Source organism: Coptis chinensis, chromosome 8, assembly GCF_015680905.1.
Source record: "Coptis chinensis isolate HL-2020 chromosome 8, ASM1568090v1, whole genome shotgun sequence".
NCBI lineage: Eukaryota > Viridiplantae > Streptophyta > Magnoliopsida > Ranunculales > Ranunculaceae > Coptis > Coptis chinensis.
In genome coordinates, this window is record NC_141463.1 from 14531156 (window position 1) to 14556682 (window position 25527).

Genomic DNA, 25527 nt, shown 5'->3' on the forward strand with positions numbered 1-25527 from the left:
GCCCATGAAATGATGAATCATGCTCATTCGATTTCTTCGTTTCACTCTTCTTCAATATCGTGTGCAGTGTAGTAATACAACTTCTTGATGTATGTTATCATGCCCTCTCATGAGCATATCATGCCACGTGTTATCCAAAGACAAGTAGTATCTGACACAAATCTTCCGAAAATCCTACTGCCACGTGGAAGTCTCTAGCAAGTTGGGTCCTTCACCTAATAGGGGCATTTACGTAACTTAATTTCCCCTGTTCTTCTCCTGCTTCTTTATTTGCTTCTTCCTTCTTGTTTCATGGCCTTCTCTTTTTTTTTTTTTTTCCAGTAGTCAAATTTGATATTATATCCATTTTCTAAAATTTGATATTATATTAATCAAATTTTAGAAAATGGGGTTATCTCAAACTGTTACAAAAAACACTTGTTTAAACTAGAAGCATAGAAAACAGTATGGGTAATGAATGCATGAGAGATTTGTTGCAAAGGTTTTCAGAAAAGAAACACGCTTTTGTTGAAACACCAGAAAAAGAAGAAGTTGAGTTAAATCTTGGGTTATCATTAGGTGGGTGTTTTGGAGTGGAGCCAAACGAGAAAACTAGTTTGTTAAGATCATCTTCAAATGCTTGTTATACAACATCGGGTTTTAGAGAAGATGGTTTATTTTCTCTCACTAGGACTAGTTCTTTGCCTGTTGAGAATGAAGTGGAGACTAGGAAGAGGAAAGGGTTGGAAACAGTTAGACATATGGTAGGTATGAAGAAGAGATCAGAGAAGGAGAGGTGTTCAAGGGATGAAAATGATGTGAAGAGTGAAAGTTTGATACCTTTGGGCCCAGTCCATTGGTGTTTTGGTTCGCAAGGGATGGAGGATGGGGGAAATTTAGGGACATTGTCTCAGGGTTTGGGTGGATCATCACAAGGGAGTGGTTCTTACGGGGTTTCCGAGTCGGAGAACCAACAAAATCAAGGTATCATATCAACCAGTTCTGGATTAATAGTCCATTGATTTAAGATTTGAAAGTTAAGATAATTCACATGTTTTAAGTCTTTATTTTGATGATTAGATTTTTCTGATGAATAATTGATTTTTTTTTTTTTTTTAAGGATTAATGAAAATGTTTGTTTTTTCTATTTAATTTTTGCTATTGTTTAGAAAGAACAAAAGTAGAATTAGAATGTACATCTTGCAAGAGAGACTGAAAGGGAATATATTTGTTAGGCTGGATACTACTTGATAAAGTAGAGATCCATTAGCCAAACGCTAAGTGTGGAAAGAGTATAGAATGATGAAAAGAGAGGATTGGGTCTTGTAGTTATAGGCGTATCATTCATTCTATTTATATGCAAAACATAGAGGTATATGACTAAGATGCCTCTACATAGATCCAAGCTTGTTCTTGTCACCTCTTTAGGTGTCTCGGGGACCCTTTTAGAAGTGACGGGTCCCTTGTGCAAGTGCTCAGAGAAACACACTCTAGCAGTGGTGCCTTCTTGCTCTTCATGGCGATAATGATTAACCTCTTTTAGCGGTCTAAGGACCTTCTCCTATCATGTGGCTTCCAATCCATTGACCTCTTTTACCCCACAAATAAGTTGAAAGAGTTACCATATTATAGTTAGTCGGGCATCATAACTAGGGGTGGCAGTTTTGTACACGACCCGCTAACCCGACACGAATCCGACACGAAATTAGCAGGTTTGGGTTAAGAAAAAAGGCTTTTGGGTCATTTAAGGGTTGACCTGCCAAACCCGTCAAATAAATAGGTTGGGTTAGGGTCACACATGTTAACCCGGGTAATCCGGTAGCATACCCGATTAGCTCCCATGTCCAATGGGTCGGGTCATCAACCCGTGACCCATATAACCTTTTTTTTTTTTTTTTTTTTTTCAATAATCATCATATGACCTGTTTTAAGTCCTTAAACAAATATGTTTCCGTATTTTATTAAATCTCATAATCCTAATTACCTAAAAGAAAATACTAAAAAGAGAAAGATCAGCTAGCAATCTAGCATATAGAATATTATAGATTCATTCAATACAAGATATGATCACATTAATAGTTTGGTTCAGGCCGTTCAACAGATGTGTTTCAATAACTCTGCGCACTTTTGCAAGTTTTATTATTTAGATTAATAAATATTCTTTATCCAAAAACAAAAGAACTTATGGAACTTATGGGTTATCTGTTAACCCGATCCGAAATTAACCCGTTGGCTTAGCGGGTCACCCGTTACATATGCGGGTTGGGTTTGACAAACTTGACACGATTAGTAATTGGGTCGGATTTGGGTTTGCTCTCCTAACACGTGACCCGAGTATGACACGACACGAACCCAACCCAACACGACCCATTGCCACCCCTAATCATAACTGGTGACTGCCAATCAATTTTCAGGTTTATTGTTCTTAAATGTTTCTCGGTCTTTTGGTTTCAACTTTTAATTATGTTATGGAGTAATTTTTTTTTTTGAAGCTTTCATAGTTGGCTTAGGTCTTTGTATAGCTATATAATCAGCGTCTAGGATGTTTTTAGTTGGGATTAGTAGATTCAAGTGAACACTTTTTCTTAAAAAGTGTGTTAAGAAGTTTCTCCAAAGGAAATGTCTTCTCGTGGGGAATTCAGGGAGCTAAAGAGCGAGGACAGCAGATCGTGTGAACTTGCTTGAATATTCTAAATATCTATGAGTATGGTTGCTTGAATATTCTAACTATCTAATATCTCTTTAGCACTAGTAGAGTCAGAGGGTTTAGGGGTTAGCAAGGTACTAGAATGGACCTCTAGTACTCTCCGCTCACTCGGCTAATAGTATGTGTAAGGAGGAGAGCTAATGGTGCGATTTGGATGGGATGAGTCCAACACTGTTGGTTAAGCCCGAGCGTGGTCTGCTCTTCTTATTGGATGATGTTGTGGGTTGGGTCCAGGTTGGAAGACCGAAGTTTGGTTTGGGTTTGGGTTTGGGTTAGGATGTTGGGAAAGATGACCAACCCAGCCCTACAATTTAGCAGTCTAAAACATTCAATGTTGAGCTTTTGCTTTGAACTTTAGAAGAAAAGTTAACCTTTTTAAGGGCAAGGAAGTGTTAGTACTGCTTAACGATACCCTCTGTACCTACTATAAGCCTAGTGGCCAAAGTTGACTATTAGCACTTGCTAACCCTGCAAGCCCCTGACTCCGCTAGTGCCTAGTACTTTAGATACTACATCAAAAGAGTTACACATGGAAGGAAAGTTATGGGAGCAAAGGGTTGATGTCATCAGTGACAACTTCATAGGCCTATAAGATGTCTTGTAACTGTAATCATACATAGTTACAATTTTGGAGTTCAGGGTGAGCAAGTGCATTTGACCCCCTTAGCTCTGTCCTTAACATGTTAAATGACTTCGACTAATTTCACATCATGTGAGAAACTAGTGGAGTTGCTTTTTTTCAGTGTCTCTGTGAGGTGGGCTAGTGGGGTGAGCAAGTGCATGCTGTTGACCCCCTTAACTATGTCCTGAGCATGTTAAATGACCTCAACCAATTTCTCATCATTTGAGAAACTAGTGGAGTTGCTTTGTTTGGTGTCTCTGTGAGGTGGGCTAACAAGGACAATGATATAAGCTTACAGCCCTTTCATATATTGTGTGATTGGTATTTTGATGGCCGAGTATACAGTAAGCAGCATATCAAGGGACAATGCTAGTCCTCAATTCCCTTCTTCTGTGCCAGGATTAAATTAGGAATTAGGGACTGTTAGAGCAATCTCTGTTTTGTTGAGTCAGTCGTGTAATAGAAACTAGAAAGGGCTTTAAAATTGGACATTATAGGTAAAATCTACTTTTATTTTATCATATGGCATGTTGATGCGAAAGGGATGTAATCTCAATTTCATGACATTGGTTTCAATGTTTAACTAGAAATTAAAAATCATCTGATTATTATACGGTTCGTTTGTTTTACAGTTTTTTTTAATCTAAATGTTACAGGGTCAAACAATAACAGTGGATCAACAAGTCCTGCAAGTGTTTTGTCTTTGCCAGAGCAGAGTGAACATAAGCCTACCCTAGTACCTTGTTCAAAACCCATCCAAAAGTCAGACACTTCTGGAGTTACGGCAAAGACCCCATTGGATAAGCATAAGGTAATGAACAGCTGCAGGATGGAATCTGAAATGAAGGTGATGCAGGAGATGCCGTGTGTTTTTACCAAGGGGGATGGACCTAATGGGAAAAGAATAGAGGGATTGCTTTACCAATACAGGAGTGGAAAGGAAGTGAGAATAGTTTGTGTATGCCATGGGAGCTGTCTTACTCCAGCTGAGTTTGTCAAGCATGCTGGTGGCAATGACGTAACACACCCACTAAGACATATAGTTGTTGTCCCTTCTCCACCTTCCGTTGTATAATGGTAATGTTTTCCACCCTTCAGAGCTGGAAAACTGATTTTTATGGGAAAACCGTCTCACAGAAATGTACCATTATTCTCGAGCTAACAGACTTTCGAGGTAGGAAAAGGAAGTGAAAAGAGTGAACCACAGTCCACAAAGAGGTGTATTAGTGGACATTTTTTGTCTAGTGTGTATTGTTTGATGTCGGTGATTATTTCTTTCAGTCTACTACTGTAGAATTTTTGACATGGTTTGCTATTCAAGCTAATTCCAATTACCCGCCTTTTGTTTTGTTGAGTGTTTCCTCCCAATAATGGTTAATTTCAAATATTAGTTGGGATTTACCCCAACCTTCAATCCTTTTTTAAACTTTCCAATTATAACGCCTGAAGGTATTGCCAGTGCACCCAGTTCATGGTTCAGTCAGTAACTCATCTGGCCAATGCGATATAGGAGTAACAAAATGAACTAATTCTTCAGTACCAATTATCTTCACGTGCGTGAAGCCATGCATGCCAGTCTAGAACAACTCAATCAGTCTCAGGTTCAAAGACCCACGCCCACCCACACTCCAGTACAAACCACAAAGCATCAGGGCAAACACATCGATTGCTTAAAATTGAGCTGATACAAAACATATCGAAACCACAACTCTGAAATACCGCGATATCGTAACTGCACAACAGAAGAGAAGAAGATGGATTCTGTTACTGTAGTCACAAGCAATACATTAGCAGCACACTTGCAAGCTAGAACTCAAACTGTTCCAGGTTAGTGCTTCCAATAAATTGGTTTCTCTCAGTTTTCACTTTTTTATGCCTATATTATATTGCTTTAACTGCATGTTTTTGAATTATTAGGTACTAAAAACTGTTATCACTTGTTATCTCATCATCAGAGAAACAACTTCTCTACCAAGCTACAGAGTTTTGGGGTTGTTGTGAAATCCTTTGCGAGTCGAAAATCTGTTAAAAAGTCGAAAAAAGATGGGAAGTTATGTACAAGTAGGACTAAAAAAGTTGAGGATAGTGCAGTGGTAGATAAGTCTTCTGCTAGAGATGATTTATTAGTCGGTCAAAGTAATGGGGTTTCGTTAAATGATAATTTGGTTGGGGAGAATTTGATATCTAGCACCCCTAGAGAGGTTGTACTTCAAGCTTGCACTGTTACTTCTGGTCTGATACTTGCTTTGGGCTTAGTAATTAGACAGGTTGGTCTGCTAAACTCTTTGCATTGCCATTTCCCATTTCTTGTATCAATTTAGTTCCTTCTTATTTGTTGAGAAAATTAAGAATTTACAGGAACTTGCATATTTTGGTTGAAAAGATGTTATTAGAAATGATGCTTAATGTGCTACAGCCTACAAACCCGTAATATGTATGAGAATTGAGCAACCATATTGACAACATTCAGATTATCAGATATGAATGGTTAAGATAGTCTGGTTTTTATGTGCCAATTTTTATTGTTGTCGTAGCTTGACCCGTTAGATTTGCTCTACAACTTTTCCATACACCAACATCTCTTCCTAAATTTGTAACTTGCAGGTATCTCACATCGCATTCGTTGAAGGATTGCCAGTTGTTGACTCCTCTTCAGAAGTGTCATGTATGCATTTCAACGCCAGTAATTTTTTATGCTAATTTTAGGTAAGCTGAAACATGACTTGGAATTGATACCAAGATATAGGAAACTACGTATACCATGAACCAACCAACCAAAGAGATTTCGCTTAAGACAATCCGCTTTAAAGAACCCTGTAACATTTGTGCACCTTTCCGTTATTTCTTGATCCTGACATATGTCATTCACACAAAAAATTAAACTATAATCAAGAACCCATTAATTGTTCCAGATTAGTCTTATAGATCACCATGATGCCACAAAAACAATTCCTTAAAAAAAGGTGCCAGTGAGTGAAATTGGTAAACATCCTCCTAGCTGTTTGCTACATATTTGAGCATGTGTTTGGAAATTATTATTGAGACTAATTGACTGCAGTTAACAGTGCACTTTCTCTTTTTCTTCTCTTCTAAGTACCTTATTCTTATTTCATACTGTATGAGACAATTTATAAATTTTATGTTCTACAGTCATGTTTGAGATGTGGCATCTTAAGGTGATCATTGGATTAGTTATACTCATCTCTTCGTCCCGATATCTTTTGCTTCAAATGTGGCCTCATTTTGCGGAGTCTAGTGAAGCAGCAAATCAGCAGGTATTCATATATGGTATTTTTCTGTTTTATACTTTTCTTTTTCCAGTGATTCATATATGGTTATTCTTTAAGGAACAATTGCTCTTAATTTATCATGTAAGGGTGATTGGTTGCTTTCATACTTAATTGCACTAACTACTCGATAATTACCTACAAAGACCTAAATTGCTTTGGAACTCAAGTGTTTGATAGCAGTCAGTATACCATTCTCATTTGTCATTTAATGTGACCACTGCATGGGACACAATCGACACTTGTCACTTTGAGATGCATACTTTCCCATCGTTTACTGAAATTGGTTTTTGGAGTGATGCATAAGTTGCAAGAACAAAATGAGCACTTAAAATAGCCACACTTTGGATGTTTTGGTGCGTGCGTTGTCATAACCAACATTCGGCAGGGTCTACCTGGGAATCTCTTGCTTGCAATGAGACTGAGTAGGTGTTAATCATAAATCATCAACCAATTATTGCATTCCTTCGTCTAGTTAGTTTGGTGATAGATAGCATGGTTCCGGAAAATGTTGAATGAACAAAATTATTTAAATGAGTCTTGGTTAACCTACTTCATTATCTGACAATAATAAGGTCCGGCAGTTTCATCTATTCTTGTGGATAAATTTTCTAGAATGACTAAGTTAATACTTAATAAGCACAGTTCAGTGTGGTGCTGTTGTGATTTGTGCTCCATGTTCCCGTATCTCAGGTACTTAGTTCCCTGCAGCCTTTGGACTACATGGTCGTAGCATTTCTGCCTGGGTTTAGTGAGGTATACCTGAAAAACCTTATGCAATTGTTTTTTAACCAAAACACCCATGTTGCGACACCCTGATGACTGGATTACTCAGGAGCTTCTTTTCCGTGGCGCACTCCTACCACTCTTTGGGCTTAACTGGAAGAGTGTCCTGGTCGTTGCAGTCATTTTTGGAGCTTTGCACTTGGGTAGTGGACGCAAATATTCCTTTGCTGTCTGGTAATTATCTCCATGTCTACTTTTTGCATTCTGTTTGAAAAACATATTCCTTAACTTTTTTTTTTTGTTTGGTAAGCCTGTTTTAAATGAGATCAGTAACTCTTTGATGCTGGCGGGATTCGAGTCCCAGACCTCTGGTATCATCACCCAAAGGTTTTACCGACTTTGCTAGTCGGCACCTGCAATATTCCTTAACTTGATTTGATTGAAAATCTAAAACTACTTGAAAATCCCCTGACGATTCTCCAGCTAGGCGTTAGCGTCTTTGGCTTTACATTTGAACTTTTCCCTTGTAAACCAAAGTGGAGAATCATCGTTTGATAGAAGGATAGCGAATCTGTTTGAAGTTTTACTTGTCTTATTATACTCATCGTTGAGGTATATATACCCATTGATACAAGCCTAATATTGCGTTGTACAATTAATAAATAAACATGCCAGAAATGTGGAAACACATTAAACCTAGTATGGCAGAACACACATGATTTTACACTTACACGCGAAGTTAGCAGTCTTGGATGGAGGAGATGGAGAACATATGATGCTTGTAAAGACTTTTAGTGAACAAGTCACAGTGTGAACTACTGAAGGGTCAAAGGAAACTAAATGACTGCGAGAATCAACCCATTCACGAACAAACTAATAATCTAGCTCAATATGCTTGGTATGAGCATGAAAAGCTGGATTTGAGGCCATGTAGGTGGTGATGAGGTTTCCACAGTAGAGGGTAGCAAGGAGAGCAAGTACCAACCCAATAGGACTCAGTCAGCACCAATACAGGGAGACAGATGGTGCGTAGACTAGAACTGTTGGTCATGTGGTGGCTAGCTCGTGTCAAAAACCAACTAAAATATAGTGTCCATGTGTAAAGAACAGCACTAGTGGAAGGAGGAGGGTACCATTAAGAGAGTAGCAACTAGCAAGAGAGAGAAATGAAGGTACAAATAGGTGCAGTGCCTTCAATTGATGGTTCAAGCTAATTAAATTGATCGTAACATCTCTCTGTAGGGACTTAATGGCTGCACTGTTTTTCACATTTTTATTTTTTAACCTCTTAGGAGTAGTAAAAACAGGTCATCTGTCCAGTTGAATTCTGGTGTAATATATCCTTCAGCCTTATGCATTTAATAGGTCTCAACAGTCAATGAGATGCAATTCCTGGGCGATCTATGTTACAGGAACACACATGTAACCTATTAACGCGGAACACAGAGAATATATGCACATAACTTAGATAAGGACAAGGCAACTGGTTTCTTGCGGGAAGAAGAGAAATAGCTGCTAGATAGTGGGGAGTTTCTTAAAATTGCGTTGACGTAATATCAAATCAGTAAATTCCAAGTCTATGAATTTTGTGTGGAACTTATAGCCTGTCTTATTGCTCATGAAGGTTTAGCCTCTCTTGAAGAGTTGCTGTTAACCTTGCATTAACCAATTGAGATTGTTTCCAGGGCAACTTTTGTTGGGCTTGCTTATGGTTACGCAACAATTTTATCATCAAGCATCATTGTGCCGATTACTTCTCATGCACTTAACAATCTCATAGGAGGAGTATTGTGGCGCTACACGTCCACTACTTTGGAAAAGAAAGCGTGATAGCAACTTATCAGAAGTATAACATTCATTTGGTGCCTCATCAAATATTGTAAGTAGCTCGAATGGTGAGAACCCTGTAAACAAATTGGTAACTGTATAAATCTTTATTTACATAATTAGTCATGCAGCTCATTCAAACCACTCTTTATATGTGAATTTTAATACAAACATATAATGTTAACTGTCTTCTGAAAGTTCTAAATCCCTTGTCAGTTCAGTCCAGCGCACCAATTTCACGATATTTTCACAATATCCGAACTTCCAGCAACTCCTTGTGTCAAAGTTTTCTGAAACTTATAATGAAGAGTTTATGAGGATAGCTAAATTTCACCCGGTGTCCTCGAGGATTAAGGCTGACAAGTGAATCGTCATCCTTGAGATGCTTGGGAGTTGAGCCACCTATGATTTGAACACCCTCCTAGTCATTGCTTGAAATAAGTAAATTTACACATCCCAGCGTCAAACCTGGCTACTTTTAGGCGCAAATTGTACAATTCAAAGGGGAAGATGCTACTGGTCTGCTGGACAGGACTTATCGACAGTGGTATATTTCACGACGTTTTGTTCCATGACTTCCATGGTATTACTTACTAGGGGTCGAAGAACGAGCTGGAGATATATAATCATGTGGAGCCCAACCCGAAAAAAGGGATTATTCGACGAGAGTTGCGGTTAATGAGGTTGTCAAAAAAAAAAAAAGGAACCAAAATAAACGGGCACGATTCGGTCTATATTCCGCAACTTGCTGTCAACTTGATCATTCCACCAACGTACACGCCATGCACCCTTCCACTAACTATATAAACCGTATTTCACTTTCTAACCTCCCTTCTTTCTCGTCATTTCTCTCTCATTCATTCAAACAAACAATTCTGTGTTCTTTTTTCTCGTACATTTCCATCTTCATCATCATTAGCAATGGAGAAGGAGAGAGAGAATCATGTTTATTTGGCTAAACTTTCTGAACAAGCTGAACGTTACGATGGTTCGTTCGATCTCTTGTCTTTGCTTTCTTCTTCATTTTATTACCACGCTGCAAAGTTTGTTTGTTTAGGCAATCTTTGGTGTTTATATTCATTAGGAAATCTTTAAGTTTGTTTATGTTGACTATGTGTAAGGTAAGAGGTGCAACCGTGCAATGCATTTTCCTTGTCTCTCCATTTATGTGGTTTTGGAATCAATTCGAAAAAAAGTGTTCTGTCAAGTTGGTTATGACTTAGGTTGGTGCCTTGGTGGACGGGGCGTTTTGCTTTTAGATTCTTTTCTTATTCTGATTCTATTCTGCATTTATATATCTTAGTGGTGTGCATAAATCAACATGGCCTTGTTCACAATTTGATTGGTGCTGTACAAGCGAAAAATTAGTCTGATAAATAACTATTTCTTAAAACGATGCAATGGAATAAAGCAATCACCTAGTAAAAATGCTCGATCTGTTGGGCATAATTTGCCGGTTACGCCAGTTTTTTGTATATAGATGCGTCGAGAGGGTAGAGACCATTAATTAATATATGTTCCCCTTAATTAGCTATAGTAAGATGTCTGGGAGGTTGTGAAGTCTTGAACCCAAAACTTCAGATCGAGCTCCACATCGAATGAACAATGAACAATATAAAGAAAGAGAGGGGTAATATATCTCTATTGAAACAGTGATCCCAAAAGGGCATGCGCGTTTGGTTGGTTGAGAGTCGAGAGACGAAAGTTTATATACACTCTCCGACCTCTAGGAATTTTCTTCATTTTCCAATTTATATGTATCGTATATGTTTTGAATTGCCGATTTTGTTCTTGATGCTTTAGCTTTTAAGTTGGAATAGGCAAGAAATTGGTGAATATTAGTATATTCTGGAGGTGTACCTTTATAATGCCATTTGATAATATCTACAAGAACACAAATATCAACATTGTTATCATTGACTAGCTGCTTGTTGACATTGGGTATGTCATGGACGACTACAGATCAAATGGTGATATATAAAAGTTGTAGACCTCTTTACCATTGCTTAGGAAAGACCCTTCCTGTATGCCTATAATGTCATATGAAGGTGACAGTTTGGTTAGGTGGGCTAAAATTTTCTGCCGTTTGGATGCTTATGTGTTTGTGCGATGTACTTGCGTTATTGAATAGTGCAAGGGTGGTGAAACATTGTCATCAAGATTAAGTTTCATCTCTTGGCAGACCTTAAACTGCGCGCATTTGAATAGTCAAAGTTGTCTGTTAATTAGCCCTCACTAGAACTCATGCCCTTTCATGTTACCAGATTTTTTTTTTGAAATTAACTGGACAGTCAGGATTGCCCCGTCATATTGATTATGATTATTTTGTCGATCTAGAGTTTTGCGTGTCTTAGTTAGCAAGCAGTGTATATCAGTTGCTGAAGCATGCAAAGCAGTATTTATGTAAGGAAATTATCAAATAGTTTTATTTGATGAAAAGTTATCCTAAGCCTTCTTCATGCTGATCTTTATAATTTCACAGAAATGGTAGAATCTATGATGAACGTTGCAACGCTTGATCTTGAGCTTACTGTGGAGGAAAGAAACCTTCTCTCTGTCAGTTACAAGAATGTCATTGGTGCTCGTCGAGCTTCTTGGCGCATTATGTCCTCAATTGAGCAGAAGGAAGAGTCGAAGGGAAATGACAACAATGTGAAAATGATCAAGAGTTACCGGCAGAAAGTAGAGGAAGAACTCTGTAAGATCTGTAATGACATCTTAACCATCATTGATAAGCATCTGATCCCTTCTTCGACCACTGGAGAATCAACTGTGTTTTACCACAAAATGTGAGTTTCCGGCCCATTACTTTTCAAAGTTATTTTTTGTTAGGCCTTCTTTTTAGTCTCTAGTCCCACCTGAGTTGCTCATATCTTTAATACTGTGATATTTTTCTTTTTCTTATTTTGAATGACTTTTGTCTTTTCCATACGCAGGAAAGGTGACTACTACCGTTATCTTGCTGAGTTCAAGATTGACCAAGAGAGGAAAGATGCTGCTGATCAATCATTGGATAGCTACCAAGTAAGTTTTCTCGATCTACCTATGGACATTGTCTCTCTTAATAAACAAATAATCAGTGGTGTGTTACTTAGTTGCCGTTAAATTGATGTATCCATACTTTCATTTCCTGATAACATTTCCTATCTTTGTTAGGCTGCTTCCAACATTGCAAATACAGATCTCCCCTCAACTCATCCAATTCGTCTTGGTTTAGCTCTCAATTTCTCTGTATTTTACTACGAAATTTTAAATTCCCCTGAGAGGTAGCAATTTTACTGGTTTTTGTTTTATAACATTTTAAAATCTGAAATTCTATAAGTATATCAAATTGGCTTTATGATTTGAATCTATGGATGGTGAACTGCACAGGGCCTGCCATTTGGCTAAACAAGCTTTTGATGAGGCAATTGCAGAGCTGGACACTTTGAGTGAAGATTCATACAAGGACAGCACCTTGATCATGCAGTTGTTGAGGGATAACCTTACCCTGTGGACCTCTGATTTACCTGAAGATGGGGGTATTGTGCTAAACAAACTATATAGTTTACATGTAGTGATTTCTTTTTGTTAATTGGGGAATCTGTTTTCTAAATGAAAATGTTTTGTTTCAGGTGACGAGGGTTTCAAGGCCGAGGATCCCAAAGTTACTGAACCTGAGGTAAGCATCCACTTTATGTATTCATTTTTCAGTTACGTTTTTTGAGGTTATGAATCTTAATCTGCATTCTATTCCATGGTTTTAGGTGAAGGCAAGTTAAAATTTAACAACCCTGCAAAATGACTTCGCTCAAACAAACCCTGCTCGTTGAGTTCTAATATAAAGAAGAGAAGCATATTCAGTTCCCAAAGCTATTATATGTAGCTGGTGAGCTTTTCTGAGAAGTAAAGGTGGTTTGGATTGCAGTGAAGAAGAAACTTGTAATAGCATAGTTGGTACTGAAAGAGTGGTTTTAAGAGCCGGAAGATACACTGTCTATCTAATTATTCTCTCTTTTTTCATTTTACAACTTAATTAATATCGGTGTCTCTTTTTATTTGGCGAATTATGGTGGTTTGAATCTTATAATTTGGTTTATGCAAACATTTTGTTCCACATCAACAATATATAGTATCTAAGTAGCTAACACAAAGTCAGAAATGTAAGTGCCATAAGCTTTGTGCCCAGCTATTATTACATGTTCTTGCAACCTAAAGAAACCTTATGACATTGTACAGACATTAACGTGTTTTTTTTCTTAGCTGAAGACATTAACATTGGTTTGAAGGGCACAGTAACCTCTGAATCCCCTTAGAAATGTTAGAATTTCACTGTACAGTGACTAGTTTGTGCACTGTGGATTGCCAATTGAGCAGCAACAAGTTCTGCCTCAGAAGCACACATTGCCTAATACTTTCTAGTACCAGCAATAGGACAAGAAAATATAATAAACAAATATGCTTATCTTTGTAAAAAGAATTAGCATATATGCTTATCTGCAGTTCATCAAGCTAAATCATGAAAGTGGAGCGGAATTAATCTCCATCGTACAAACATAGTTCACTTAGACAGTTAGACCTAAGCATGGACCAAAATATCGCCGATATATCCGATATAAGACGATATATATATTGTATTTTGGTTGGTATCGATATTTCGATATATATCCACCCGAATATAGAAACGTTATATCAATTTAATGGAGATGGATGCTATACTATTATACTTAAGACCAATTGCATATGTGAAATTCTTTAAAATATAAATAAATTTCAACCAACATTATACTTCGATATATCTCTCATTTTGATTGCTTTTCAAATATTTTTCAAAACTTATTAGTTATAATGATCTCTGAATATATCCCACTAGTAGAATCTCTAATTTTCCATAGTTTTACTACTAAAACATAATATTTGATCAAATTAAGTTATCGATATTTTGGTAAATATGATATCAGATGACCCAATAACTGAACATTCAAATATTTAATATGATCATTAAAACGACAATTATTGTTGGTATTTTTTATTCTATATATCTTACCCAACGTTCTATCCAATTTAATGGAGATGGATGATATACTATTATACTTAAGACCAATTGCATATGTGAAATTCTTTAACCAAACATAGCAATAAATCTAAACCAACATGCTACTTCAGACACCATCTCTCATTTTGATTGCTTATTCACATATTTCTCAAAAACTTGTTAGTTATAATGATCTCTCATCTCCCACTAGTAAAACATTTGATGGTAGAATCTCTAATTTTCCATAGTTTTACTACTAAAACATAATATTTGATCAAAAAGTTATTTTTTTTTTTAAATAGTAAAACATTTATCGAACATTACAAATATATATAATCTGATCATTATAAATACAATTATAAAGCTTTTGTTTATTTGTTTATTTTTGATAATGGTCTCCGATTTTATTATGTAGTGCCATAAACTGATATAAGATATTAACCTCCCTTGACTAAAATCTCGTGATGAGTTCATTTTAATTGTATACAAGTCATTGAATTCATGGCTATTAACAACAAAATTAACTGAAGTAAGAATCTCTCAACTGACATTATTCTCTCAACTGACATTGAAAATGGCACAGTAACTATACTGTCTCAAATTGAAAATTGTATGAAATGGTTGTGTAGGGAGAACTTATACATTATTTACACATCAATTTTTCTAAAGTCTTCAATTTTGTTGCTCGAACAACTATGATCGATTTTCTAATTGAAGAAGTATACTATGGTCATATTCAGCCATGGACCCATATATTTAGTTTTGGGCCGAAATCAGTAAACAAAGAAGGAGGGAAAATAGAAAATGAAAAAAGAGTTTTTTTTTTTTATAGTTCCCGCCATTAAATATAAAAACAAAACATTTTCTTCAGTCTCAGAATTACCGGTGTGTTGAATTGAAATGAAAAACAGCGGAGGGAAATTAGATGACGATGGATTGGAGATAATATCGATTGGAAAACTATACAAAGGCTCAATTTGGGATAAAAAGTACTGGAGCAGCTCCAGGGTTAGTTTTCCAACTTCTCATTTCTGCATTTCAAGTGTTTGAGCAATTATTTGATACATCATACATACATTGTTTCTTTATTTTTAAGGGTAAAGACCGGTATCCTTATCCAGTTGGTTACCATGCTGTTCGAACTCAAAATGGGACCACTTACAAGATGGAAATTTCTCAAGGTCTCAAAGGCCCTTCGTTTGTGGTCAGTTTCTTTTTTTTTCTTTTTCTTTTTAATCATAACTTAAGAAATAATTATTAATTATTTGTTTGTATTTGTAGATTACGTCTACGGATGGAGAGTCATGCAGTGGGCAGACTCCAGATATGGTTTGGGATAAGTTTCAGAAGAATACTAGCCCTCGGCTCAAATTGGGCCATGCCAAGAGGTTCTCTTGCAAGATTGATGGAGTCGAGGTATGTTTTTGCTGGTGCCATATTTCTTATATTGTGTCCGTTATATTACATACACACGTAGAAGCTCCATGATTTATTTGATGTTTATGGCTTAATAAAGAGTGATACTGCATTTTAGAGAAGAAAATGCGTCCCATTTTACTTTCGTATGTATTGGATTAAGGGAACAAACGGTTTAGTAGACTTGTTAAATGATTGGTTAAAAAAAAAAAATTGTTTTGTAATATCTGAATCGTGGCATGCAGATTTTTGGTTTCAGAAATGCGCTTGTCCAGCGACTGCTTTGGGACCTCGTCTCAAATGTTAATGGGACCGCAGAGAAAAATTTGTCATCCACCAGTTTGTGCAATGAGGCTTGTATAATAGAACCTGATGAACAATTTCCAGAATCATGTACACGTCCTGATTTACTTCCATTTTTAATCAAGCCCCAGAGCACCAGGAAGAGAAGTAGGAAGCATAATACTGCAACAACACACACTGCTAGTGGTCCTGAACGTAAGAAACACCAAGCGCATAATGTTTCTGATAATGCCGAGTTTTCTATAACTAGGAAAGAGAATCAGAAGAATCATACTGGCGAGGATTGCCAAGTTGATATAAAAGCGAATTCTTTGTCATTAGCTGTCAAGTTGAATGGAGCTGTTGAGGTGGTAAATAATTCATTCTCAGTCAAGGATGACTTAGATTTGGAGTCTCTGAGGTTTGCTAATTCCCTTAAAGAGGATGTGGCCCTTTCGCAGGAGCGCAAACTTGTTGGTTCTGAAGATCATAGATGCACTTCTCCAGTCACTGGCCTTTCCAAAGAGGAGGAACACGTAAGGATGGTTATACATAAATTTTTCTCGTGTAAAAGATAGCCATTTTATTTAGATCAGATTCCTGTCTTTCTAGATTTATGCTAAGTTAGATCATTACCTTTAGCCTAAAAACTACATTTCAAACATTTGACACTTTCAGGGAATTTCGATTCCTGCGGTAAGGTTCTTCTTGGTTTTTTTTATTTAAAGCCTTTTTTGTGAGCTTCTGCCTATAGGTACTGGTCATTTAGTTGTGATCGATTCATTAGTCACGACTCATTTGTGGCTAGTTCTGGTTATCTAAACAAGGGAACCATCTTAATTTCCTAACAGATCGACACATTATTGGCTGCTGATACACTTGGAAGCAATTCCTCAGAGGCTGACAAAGATGAAACTGGAAAAACAAACTCAAGAGAGTTTAAATCTGTCAAGACTTTGGATCTTTATGTTCCCGATTCTTTGGATATTTTACAAGGTAATAGAACAGATTCTCAGGGTTTGTCTCTTCTACAACCCATGTGCAATTGTTTGCTTTGGAATAGTATATATATCCTTTATTTACATATTGAGAGGTTTTCTATGCAGATAACGTTTCTGATTCTGCTCTAAAACACAAAAAAGTAAGCCCTTGCCAAATAAAAAATGAACAAGATGCCCCTGGTTTGGTTTTTTCTGAAGATATGGTGAGGAGTTTGCCTTTGGAAAATGAAGTCGACACATATTCTCCAAATGGAAATTCTGAGAGGAGCAATGATGATTCAGCTGAGCAAGATTTCGCCAATTCAATGATGACACTGCTGCTTCCACAAGCACTTCCTCTACTCAAGAAGACATCTGGTAGAAAAAGAAAAAAGGTCCGCACTTCTGAAAGTTCATTCAGTAATGGAGACGTTCGTTTGAATTTGGCGACAACAAAGTCTTCTGAAGAAAGCCACGGAATGCACACTTACAACAAGTTATCCTCAGGTACATATATGCAGTTTCTTCTGCTCTTGAATTCTATTCTATTGTTTGATTTCAATTTGAGGAATTGATTATATCTTTTGTCTTATGTTACAAAATTATACAGGAGAACCTAAAACTGGCACTTGTGCTGAGGGATCTCTTAAGGACAGGGAGGGACAGCCACGTTGTTTAAGTACAGCTCCGTGTTTTGAAAGTGAAAACTTGGAGAATATTAAGTCTGTTGTCCCAGACAGTTTGGAAGATACTAGTTATCAAACACCATCTGGTTCCGATTACAACCTGAAGAAGGATGCCATTCTCAGATCTAATTTTCATCTGAGTTGCATGGCAGCCAACAAGATTCATTTGAAAGAAAAATCTGAGAATGTCACTGTCAATTGTTATGAGAATTCCTTGTGCAATGAAATTTCTTCCAGAGTGGATAATCATTTGAGCAATGACCACACCATTCTACCTGCCCCTCCAAAAGATTTTCCTTCTTCTGATCCAGCCTTTGTACGGCAGACTGACAATCTACCTATCCAGGTTGAGAATGCACCCAACTGTGCAATACCCAACTTGCGTCTAGCTGATGATTTACCATGTAGTGGATCAGCATATGGAGCGAAAGTAGTTTCTTTCACTGCAGACACAGAACATTTTGAGAAACTACTTCCTCCTACGAAAAGCACTGAGAATATGAAGAAGGGCCGTTCAAATAATGAACTCATTCAGTATCATCGCAGAAATCATTCTACAGGTAAAAAACTCCAAAACAGTAGCAGAGACGTAAAAGACGTAAATCCCACAATCAGTGGGAATTCTGTTTACACGTCAGAGAAGGAAGTTGATGTTATTAAAACCAGTGATTCTAGAATGGACAAAATCTCTACTTCCATGGAGATGCTAGATCTGCGCCCAACTAGCAAATTTAGAGGCCCTCTGTCAGAAAGTATAATTTGCAGGAGCACAAAAGATGGTTGTGTTCCTGAGGCAGAAATTTCTCTTACTACTGAAGTGGATCAAGTTTGTGCTTCAGTTGACAGCTCAACTAGAAAAATATCATTGCGGGATGAAAGCAAGTTGGATGAACCATACCAGGTTCTCAGTACGGAGATGTGTTCCCCCAGATCTAATGGCATGATCTCCCAAGTTCAAGCAGTGGATGATCATGCAGCTGAAGACAAGGAAATTAAAGATGTGGATGATGACCAAGCTGATGCTAATATAGATAGCAGTGACTCTTCATTGTTGTTTCAGGAAAGGGAAAGAAGCTTCTTTTCTAATGATAATGTGCATGGCCCCGACAAGAATGCAGTTGATTTAGGTTTCCATCCTCAGTTGATGTCTGTCACTAGTAGTCATCAAGATAGTGTGAATTTGCTGTCTCATATTGAGTTAAACCAGAAACACCTGTTACCAAATCAACACACTTCACCAAAAACCGAGTTTAACAGGACTTCAGAGAACTTTGTTGAGCTCGTGGGTTGCTATGTGCAGCCAGCCCCAATTTTGTCTGTAGTGCTAAGCACACAAGGGGATGATATTCATATCTCTGTTTTATGTGGTATATTGGCGGATCGGGTCAGAACAATTTTCATCTACAAGGTTCCACTTAGAGATCCAAGGAAAGGCTATCCTGTTTTTCTTGGTTACACATCAATCATGTTGCGAAGTTCAAAATACACCTTTTGCGGAGAAGTAAGTTATGAGACTACACTTAACAGGAAAGTTTGTGTGTGTCTGTGTGTGTTTTCCAACTGTTTATTACAACATTATAGTAGATCACCTTATCAATTTATCTAACTTCAAACTGTGTTTCTCTCTGTAGATTGCTTTTGGGAAGTTCCCGCTGCAATTCACTCCAGATGGACAATGCCTTGTTTCCTCGAACAGTATCAAGGCACCATATTGCAGGTTCCTCATCTGCTTTTAATTGTGTTAATCTCACAGGAAGTTTCCACTGATTCTGAGTACTGATGGTGGTACTAATAGAACTGTTTTGTGTTCTTAGGGACCGGAGCATCCATTGTTCATGTTCTTTGTGTACAACAGTTTGTTTTGATGAGAATGCCATACAAATTATACATGTGAAACTAGGCTATGTTTCTCTTGTGGCCAAGATGAAAACAGATGATAGTGTTCTCTCTATATTAGTTTGTGAACCAAGTCATCTTGTTGCTCTTGAAAAGAATGGGAGATTGCAAGTTTGGGCTATGAATTCAACATGGAGGTAATTAGCTATTGTTTCTTCACTTTTTTAGCATCTAGTAAAAGTTTACGTTCTTCAGATTTTCTTAGGAGAAGGAAATAAACAAAGATTCTTATATTCTCGTTTAATCCCTTGCACTCTTCTAACTTTTAAGCAACTCAAAGGGTCTCTTAATGTAACCTTATTTCATGATGATTTTCATTATTGGGGAGAAATTGACAGCTTTTAAAGGTTTGCACGTTTTAGGATAGCCATATCATTGATGCAAAGTACTACTGAAAACATATTCTGCATTCAAGTGTGAATTACGAAAACGATCGAGTTAAAGTATTTTTATTTTTATTTATTGGTTCATAACGTTGTCTGTTTCAAAACTAGATTCATATAGAAAATTTTGACTTATAAGCTTGGACTTTTGACTTCTCTAATTTGATTCTTGGTAGTTTGACGTTCTGTGGCACTTCATGCACACCCAAACACGGGAATTATTTACATTAGATAAGAGTGCAACTTCTTAATTTAGGTATGCTCATATTTTAATAAGAATAAGGGAAGAGGTTTTGGGGAACATTACAAGGCAGATGTCGTGGTCAATTTGTGAGCATTGGCAGTAGTGTTTTCAGATGGTATATTATGTTGTATCTGTATGTTGATGTAAGTGATGGTGAGTACTAACACATTTTTTCCCCCTTCACACATGCAGTGATAGGGCTGAAGAATTCATATTACCAACTGTGGATCACATGTCTCCTTGCATAATGGAGATAAAAAGAATTCCCAACTATCCCTCTCTGATAATTGGTCATAATGGGTTTGGAGACTTTGGTCTATGGTACGCTTTATGCTGCATTAGATGCTCTTACTCGTACTTATTCCTCTTTAACAAGTATCTTCACATCTGTCATCTGTGGACACTCTTTAGTCCAAACACCTTGTGACACACCATAAACACATACTCACTCACCATTTATTTCGAATGTTCTGCCATGGGCCTAAAGTGAGTAGGTATATACTATTCTGCAGAAACCTGCATATGCTTAGTTCTCTTTCAATTATTACGGCCTTGGCCGCTTGGGTGCCCTGGTCATGTTGGACTGCCACAACGTCGTTTTGGACCGCCTTGGGGCCACCATTGACAACATAGGTACTAGGAGCTTGGATTGTGGTAGATTATTTCAGTTAGCAACATAAGTTTGTGATTAAGGTGAAATACATCATATTTCCTAAATGTGTGGGTGGAAGGAGGAATAAATTATCAACTCAAGTTCAGTATACTTATTTGGTCAAGTGAAGAGTTCTATAGGGACTCCAGTAGGGTGCCAACTGACCTAAAAGTCGAACATTGACAGGAAGAGTAGATTTGTATGGGCGCCTTGTCATATTTATAATAAGAAGTTGGTTTCTTTGTTCTTACGTTGTTTTACAGTCTATAGGAAATTAACCTCGATGTTCTTACGTGTAATACAAATTTTCTGTACACTATTAAGAGTGCGTTTTAAGACAGATCTAACAATGAGATGTAAAAGTGTTTCTTTGACCTACGTGCCTATGAATGATAAATTGGAATTAAACATGTTTTTTAGCTTTCTGCATATCTTTATTGTATTTTATAATGTTCTTTTTATTTTTGTAATACTTGTTTAGATCTAATTAGTAATATCTGATACCAATAGGAAAGTCATGGCCTCCGAACTTGTTTTCACTACCTTATATACACACATGGGTATTATTGAAACATGGTTTCTTGAATTTTTTCTTGGGACTCCTCATATTCTGCTGCCTTTTGCTTCTCATGTACCATTCCATTTCTTGGGTATTGTCATTTGTTTCTCTGTTGCATTGCTTCTCTCTTTTATGTATTCCCCCCCTGTATTCAATCTTTTGATGCACAGAGAATCACAGGGACATTTCGAAGCGTATCATTGTATCGCGGTTTTCTGCTCCACACAATTGCGTTTATCAGTTCGTTCCAGTTGGATTGTTTAGCTGGAAAAGAGGGCCAAGTGCTAGTCTTTATATAGAAGAGAAGATCAAAGGGATTATGGCTGCAACAGAACAATGTTTTTCAGGGGTTTGTGAAAACCTTGACATTCTTTCATTCAATGGGGAAGATATAGCTGTTTGGCTTCTTATCTCCGCTGCTTGTGATTCTGAGGATCAATACGACCATCAAGAAAACAGTCTTGTCATGAGTGCAGATGGAAGTGCATTAGATGGAAGTTGGCGGCTGGCCTTTCTAGTGGACAATATGGTGGTCTCCGGAAGTGCTTTAGATCCAAGGTGATTTCAAATTATATCGTACATATTTCTCTATTTGAGTTCTTTCATATATATTATTTATCTGTATAATATAATTTGTTCATGTTTTGGTTCTACAACAATTGAAGTTTGTTGTATACTTAACCGTACATTCTTATTATTGATTATGTCATCCTATGCCCAACGACTAAAGTTGGCCAATGTGGCCTACTGGTCAAGCCTTGGGAGGTTGTACCTAAGGTCTTTGGTTCGGTTCCCACCTTCATCAGGGAAAAGGGGACTTAAGGTGTTAGGGAGTAAAGCTTTAACAATCCAAAAGAATGGCCCTATGCCCAAGGACTGTCATCTTTCAAGTATAATAAATGGTTAAGAATGACACTGTATTGCTCCAGCAAAGAGAGTGATTCTGGTCTGAGAATATCGAGGCACAAGACTATTTGTTTTCAGTAAAGTGTCAAACACAATACTTTCAAGTGATAAAGGGTTATAAATCTGGTCATAAGGTAACTAACATAGATGCTTCACCATCCTCCAAAAAGGGGAAAAAAATAATGTGGAAGCCATGGGCTCATTTCCATACAAAACTTGCTTGACTGTGGATGACACAACTTTTGTCAACTGTGCGAAAGGTTCACTAATAAGTCAAAACATGCGCAGAGCTTCTTTTGCTGATGCATTTGAGGGTTGTGGGTTCATCGGTACACATGACGGGCTCATTTACAATTGGGAGTTGTCAACGGGACTGAAACTTGCTGATCTGCACCATTTCAAAAGTAAGTCTCACACTTTCTGCTTTATTGTTCCATGGGTCACACTGATTTCCTAGGCATTTTCTGAGACAATTAAGATTTTAAAAATGTATTTAAAATGTCAGTTAATTATATTCTAAACTTTTTGGTATTTGGTATGTGAAAATGGTTTCTTTCTTTAATAAAGATGGATCGCTTCCAGAAAACTATTGTTTGGTGAAATGTTAATATGCTATTCATATTCAGAAATGTACACAATGTTCTAATTTTATTTTTCATAAGCACGCAATACCTCACTAAATAAATAGAAAATGTACCCTCCATACTGCTTGTGTATCGGCCAATTGTATTGCATCATAGTTTGTCAGTCATGGCAGAGGAGGATCATGAACTTCAGAAAAGTTACATATACCTGAAGCATGGTTAGCATTATGTCAATCAATGTGTGACTGTTAAGTATAAAAACTACGATATCTGTTATGCAGTTATCTTTTGCATAATGCCTTTCCAAGCAGAAGAGGTCAATATTGGATTTTTAAATTTAAATAATACAGTTCATCTTAGGCATCTGATTTACTAAAGAATTACATTTTCCTGGACGTAACTGTTTAATTGAATTACAAGACCCGCTTTGAGATAAAAGAAAAAGATATAAGCTAAGTAGGAAAGTACAAAAAGCATATTGGTATGATTACTTGTCTTTTTTCCTTGGTGTCAGGTGGACATGTTTCCTGTATGTCTGTCGATTCAAAATCAGGCGTGTTAACAGTAGCCGGTGATGAAAACCAGTTACTGCTTTATGCAAAACTACGGCCCTAAAGGAATGGATGATTAAATGAGCTATACGGCTTCTCTTTATTCATCTTTTCACCTGGATTAACTTCGATGGTATTGTTGTGGCACAAGCTAAATGAAGTGGGCAATGGTAAAATCTGTACCTCTGGTTCTTTCTTTCATCCCATGTGGATGGTATATAAAGTATACTGCTTAGGAAAATTTTGCACAGCATGTTTTGCGATGAAGTTTCTTTTGTAACCTCTTTAGGATATATGTAGCAATGTAGCATATAGGATGAGATGAGTTTGTTTCTGATGTTACGTTCGTCTCTGAAGTGGTAAAAGTGCACACGAGGCTGAAAACAAATCTTTTCAAGAAATTGTCCAAAGTCGGGAGTTGGTCGAACTGTACCTAAAGTTTGCTTGAACAGCTGTCTGAATTTTGATGCAGAATTTTATTCAGTGTTAAGGTGGATCATTATCTGAATGGTTATGTCTTCACATTTCTCCCGATTGGGGAAACTGTAGTAAAACCAACACTGTTAAATGGCAATTCTTCATGTCCGTTTTAGCTGTGAAATCTGCCATAACTTTCTTGATTTGCATTAGGTTCTAGAAATTAAAGTTTCAAACTCAATATGAATTCAAAATGAACTCAACTTCGAGGGGTAGCACAACTGGTCAGCCTTGGGTTTCCTCCCCAATGGTCACTAGTTCAATACCCCTCAAGACCACTGGCAAGGCAGTACAAGGCAGTAGTACTCGTAAGCTGGCTAGGGACACCCAGTTAGCAAAAAAGAAAGAATTCAAAATTCAAGAAGACTATTTGCAATTTTGCATTGCAGCACTATTCAAACTCAATAAACTTCGTACAAGATTTGAACTGTACCATGATTTTAGAATTCAAACTCAACTCGAATGAGGATTCAAAGGTTATTTGATTTGCATCAGGACTCAAAATTCAAATAAAAAGAATATACATAAGCATAATTTATTTGTACCGGGATCTTAGTATCCACAACCATAAACCTACTACATGTCCACTTCACGTGAAATAGATTAACATTTAGTGATTCAGTCTAGATTAACATGTAGTCTATCAACCACGTACAAATATTGGCGGAATCCCACAATTTCACGATGTATTGGTATTTAGGCGCTCTCATCAGTGTTCATTTCTCCAAAATATCAGTTAAAAATACCGATATTTTCTTCCAAATATGCCAACTCTGCAAGTGATAGAGCTCTTTACCTACGCCACTAGTGTTGTTTTAGTAAGACACGTTCAAAGCAAGACAAATGCATAAACGTCCATCCTAAGTAGGGCCGGAAAGGGTACGGATGCAATCCGAATCCGACCATATCCGAATCCATTTTAACGGATATGGTTTCTATGTTTGTGACTAAAATCCGACCCGAATATCCAAAACCCCAAATCATTTTAATAAGATTTATATTTTGATGCCTAAAAATTAATTTATATATTACATTTATATATGAAAAATTATTAAAATAATATATTTTTTGGTGTTTTTTAATAGATATGGATATTCGAAATCCGACCCGAATCCGGATGGATCCAAATATGGTAAAGAATTTTGAATGAGAATCCGACCCAAACCCGCTCCATTTCCAGCCCTAATCCTGCGTTCAAAGAAAGAAGAATGCGTACACGACCGAGCTCTACCACAGTGTGACTTTAATTGATTAAAAGACCACATCAGAGCATAGTCACAAATTTGGAATTCAACATCAAATCAATTTGGCAAGAATAAAATTGTTAATTCGTAAAAATTTGTTAAAAAATCGGAAAATCCTATAAATAATTAAAACATAAAATAGTATGCAGTGCGTGATTCGGTGATTGTGAATCATGTCAGGGTTACTTCGAGCATATATCAAATTTAAAATTTGTAAATATATATGTAAAACCTTGTTATATATTATAATATCTTATAAATAATTATAATTTAGAAAATAAAATATTAAAATAAAAAAATAAAAAATTATCCATCACAAAAAAATTCGGTAAATATTGAGAATTAAGAGAATTTTACCGTTTTTATTATTTATTCATTTTGAAATTCGGTAATTTATCAATTCCAAAACTTTTTCCGTGTTTTTTGGAAAAAATAGGGGATTTTTGTGACTATCCATCAGACAGTAAGTGTTCTTAAAAGTCAGAAGAACTCTTCAAAGTTTGAA

The 25527-nt window shown here is 36.8% G+C and overlaps 4 protein-coding genes across 9 annotated transcripts; all 4 read left to right on the top strand.

Annotated features, from left to right (window-relative positions):
- Positions 1–4656, top strand: LOC147480129 (ninja-family protein AFP3-like). Its single transcript, XM_086578331.1, has 2 exons — positions 1–963; positions 3965–4656. Exons 1-2 carry the CDS (start codon positions 447–449, stop codon positions 4381–4383), a joined length of 936 nt encoding a protein of 311 aa, XP_086434457.1. The 5' UTR covers positions 1–446; the 3' UTR covers positions 4384–4656.
- A 46-nt stretch (positions 4657–4702) lies between these two features.
- LOC147480130 (CAAX amino terminal protease family protein) lies at positions 4703–9345 on the top strand. Its single transcript, XM_086578330.1, has 7 exons — positions 4703–5135; positions 5226–5575; positions 5913–5973; positions 6459–6583; positions 7289–7351; positions 7431–7555; positions 9007–9345. Exons 1-7 carry the CDS (start codon positions 5063–5065, stop codon positions 9149–9151), a joined length of 942 nt encoding a protein of 313 aa, XP_086434456.1. The 5' UTR covers positions 4703–5062; the 3' UTR covers positions 9152–9345.
- Positions 9346–9861: 516 nt separating this feature from the next.
- On the top strand, positions 9862–13232 carry LOC147480131 (14-3-3-like protein GF14 iota). 3 transcript variants are annotated; one of them, XM_086578332.1, is made up of 7 exons: positions 9862–10136; positions 11631–11937; positions 12085–12172; positions 12305–12414; positions 12521–12669; positions 12763–12809; positions 12895–13232. In XM_086578332.1, exons 1-7 carry the CDS (start codon positions 10070–10072, stop codon positions 12907–12909), a joined length of 783 nt encoding a protein of 260 aa, XP_086434458.1. In that variant the 5' UTR covers positions 9862–10069; the 3' UTR covers positions 12910–13232. The 3 variants fall into 3 exon arrangements, with proteins under 3 accessions (XP_086434458.1, XP_086434460.1, XP_086434459.1); XM_086578334.1 differs by lacking the exon at positions 9862–10136 and adding an exon at positions 10470–11551; XM_086578333.1 differs by lacking the exon at positions 9862–10136 and adding an exon at positions 10608–10778.
- A 1019-nt stretch (positions 13233–14251) lies between these two features.
- On the top strand, positions 14252–23902 carry LOC147480132 (uncharacterized). Of its 4 annotated transcripts, none has more exons than XM_086579356.1 (13): positions 14252–15170; positions 15259–15366; positions 15444–15578; positions 15824–16396; positions 16712–16856; positions 16967–17347; positions 17451–19027; positions 19158–19243; positions 19341–19559; positions 20242–20370; positions 21441–21818; positions 22455–22570; positions 23265–23902. In XM_086579356.1, exons 1-13 carry the CDS (start codon positions 15063–15065, stop codon positions 23363–23365), a joined length of 4056 nt encoding a protein of 1351 aa, XP_086435482.1. In that variant the 5' UTR covers positions 14252–15062; the 3' UTR covers positions 23366–23902. The 4 variants fall into 4 exon arrangements, 3 of the variants coding, with proteins under 3 accessions (XP_086435482.1, XP_086435483.1, XP_086435484.1); XR_015205500.1 differs by having other exon boundaries at positions 14918–15170; positions 21431–21818; XM_086579357.1 differs by lacking the exon at positions 20242–20370 and having other exon boundaries at positions 14918–15170.
- The last annotated feature ends 1625 nt before the right edge of the window (positions 23903–25527 follow it).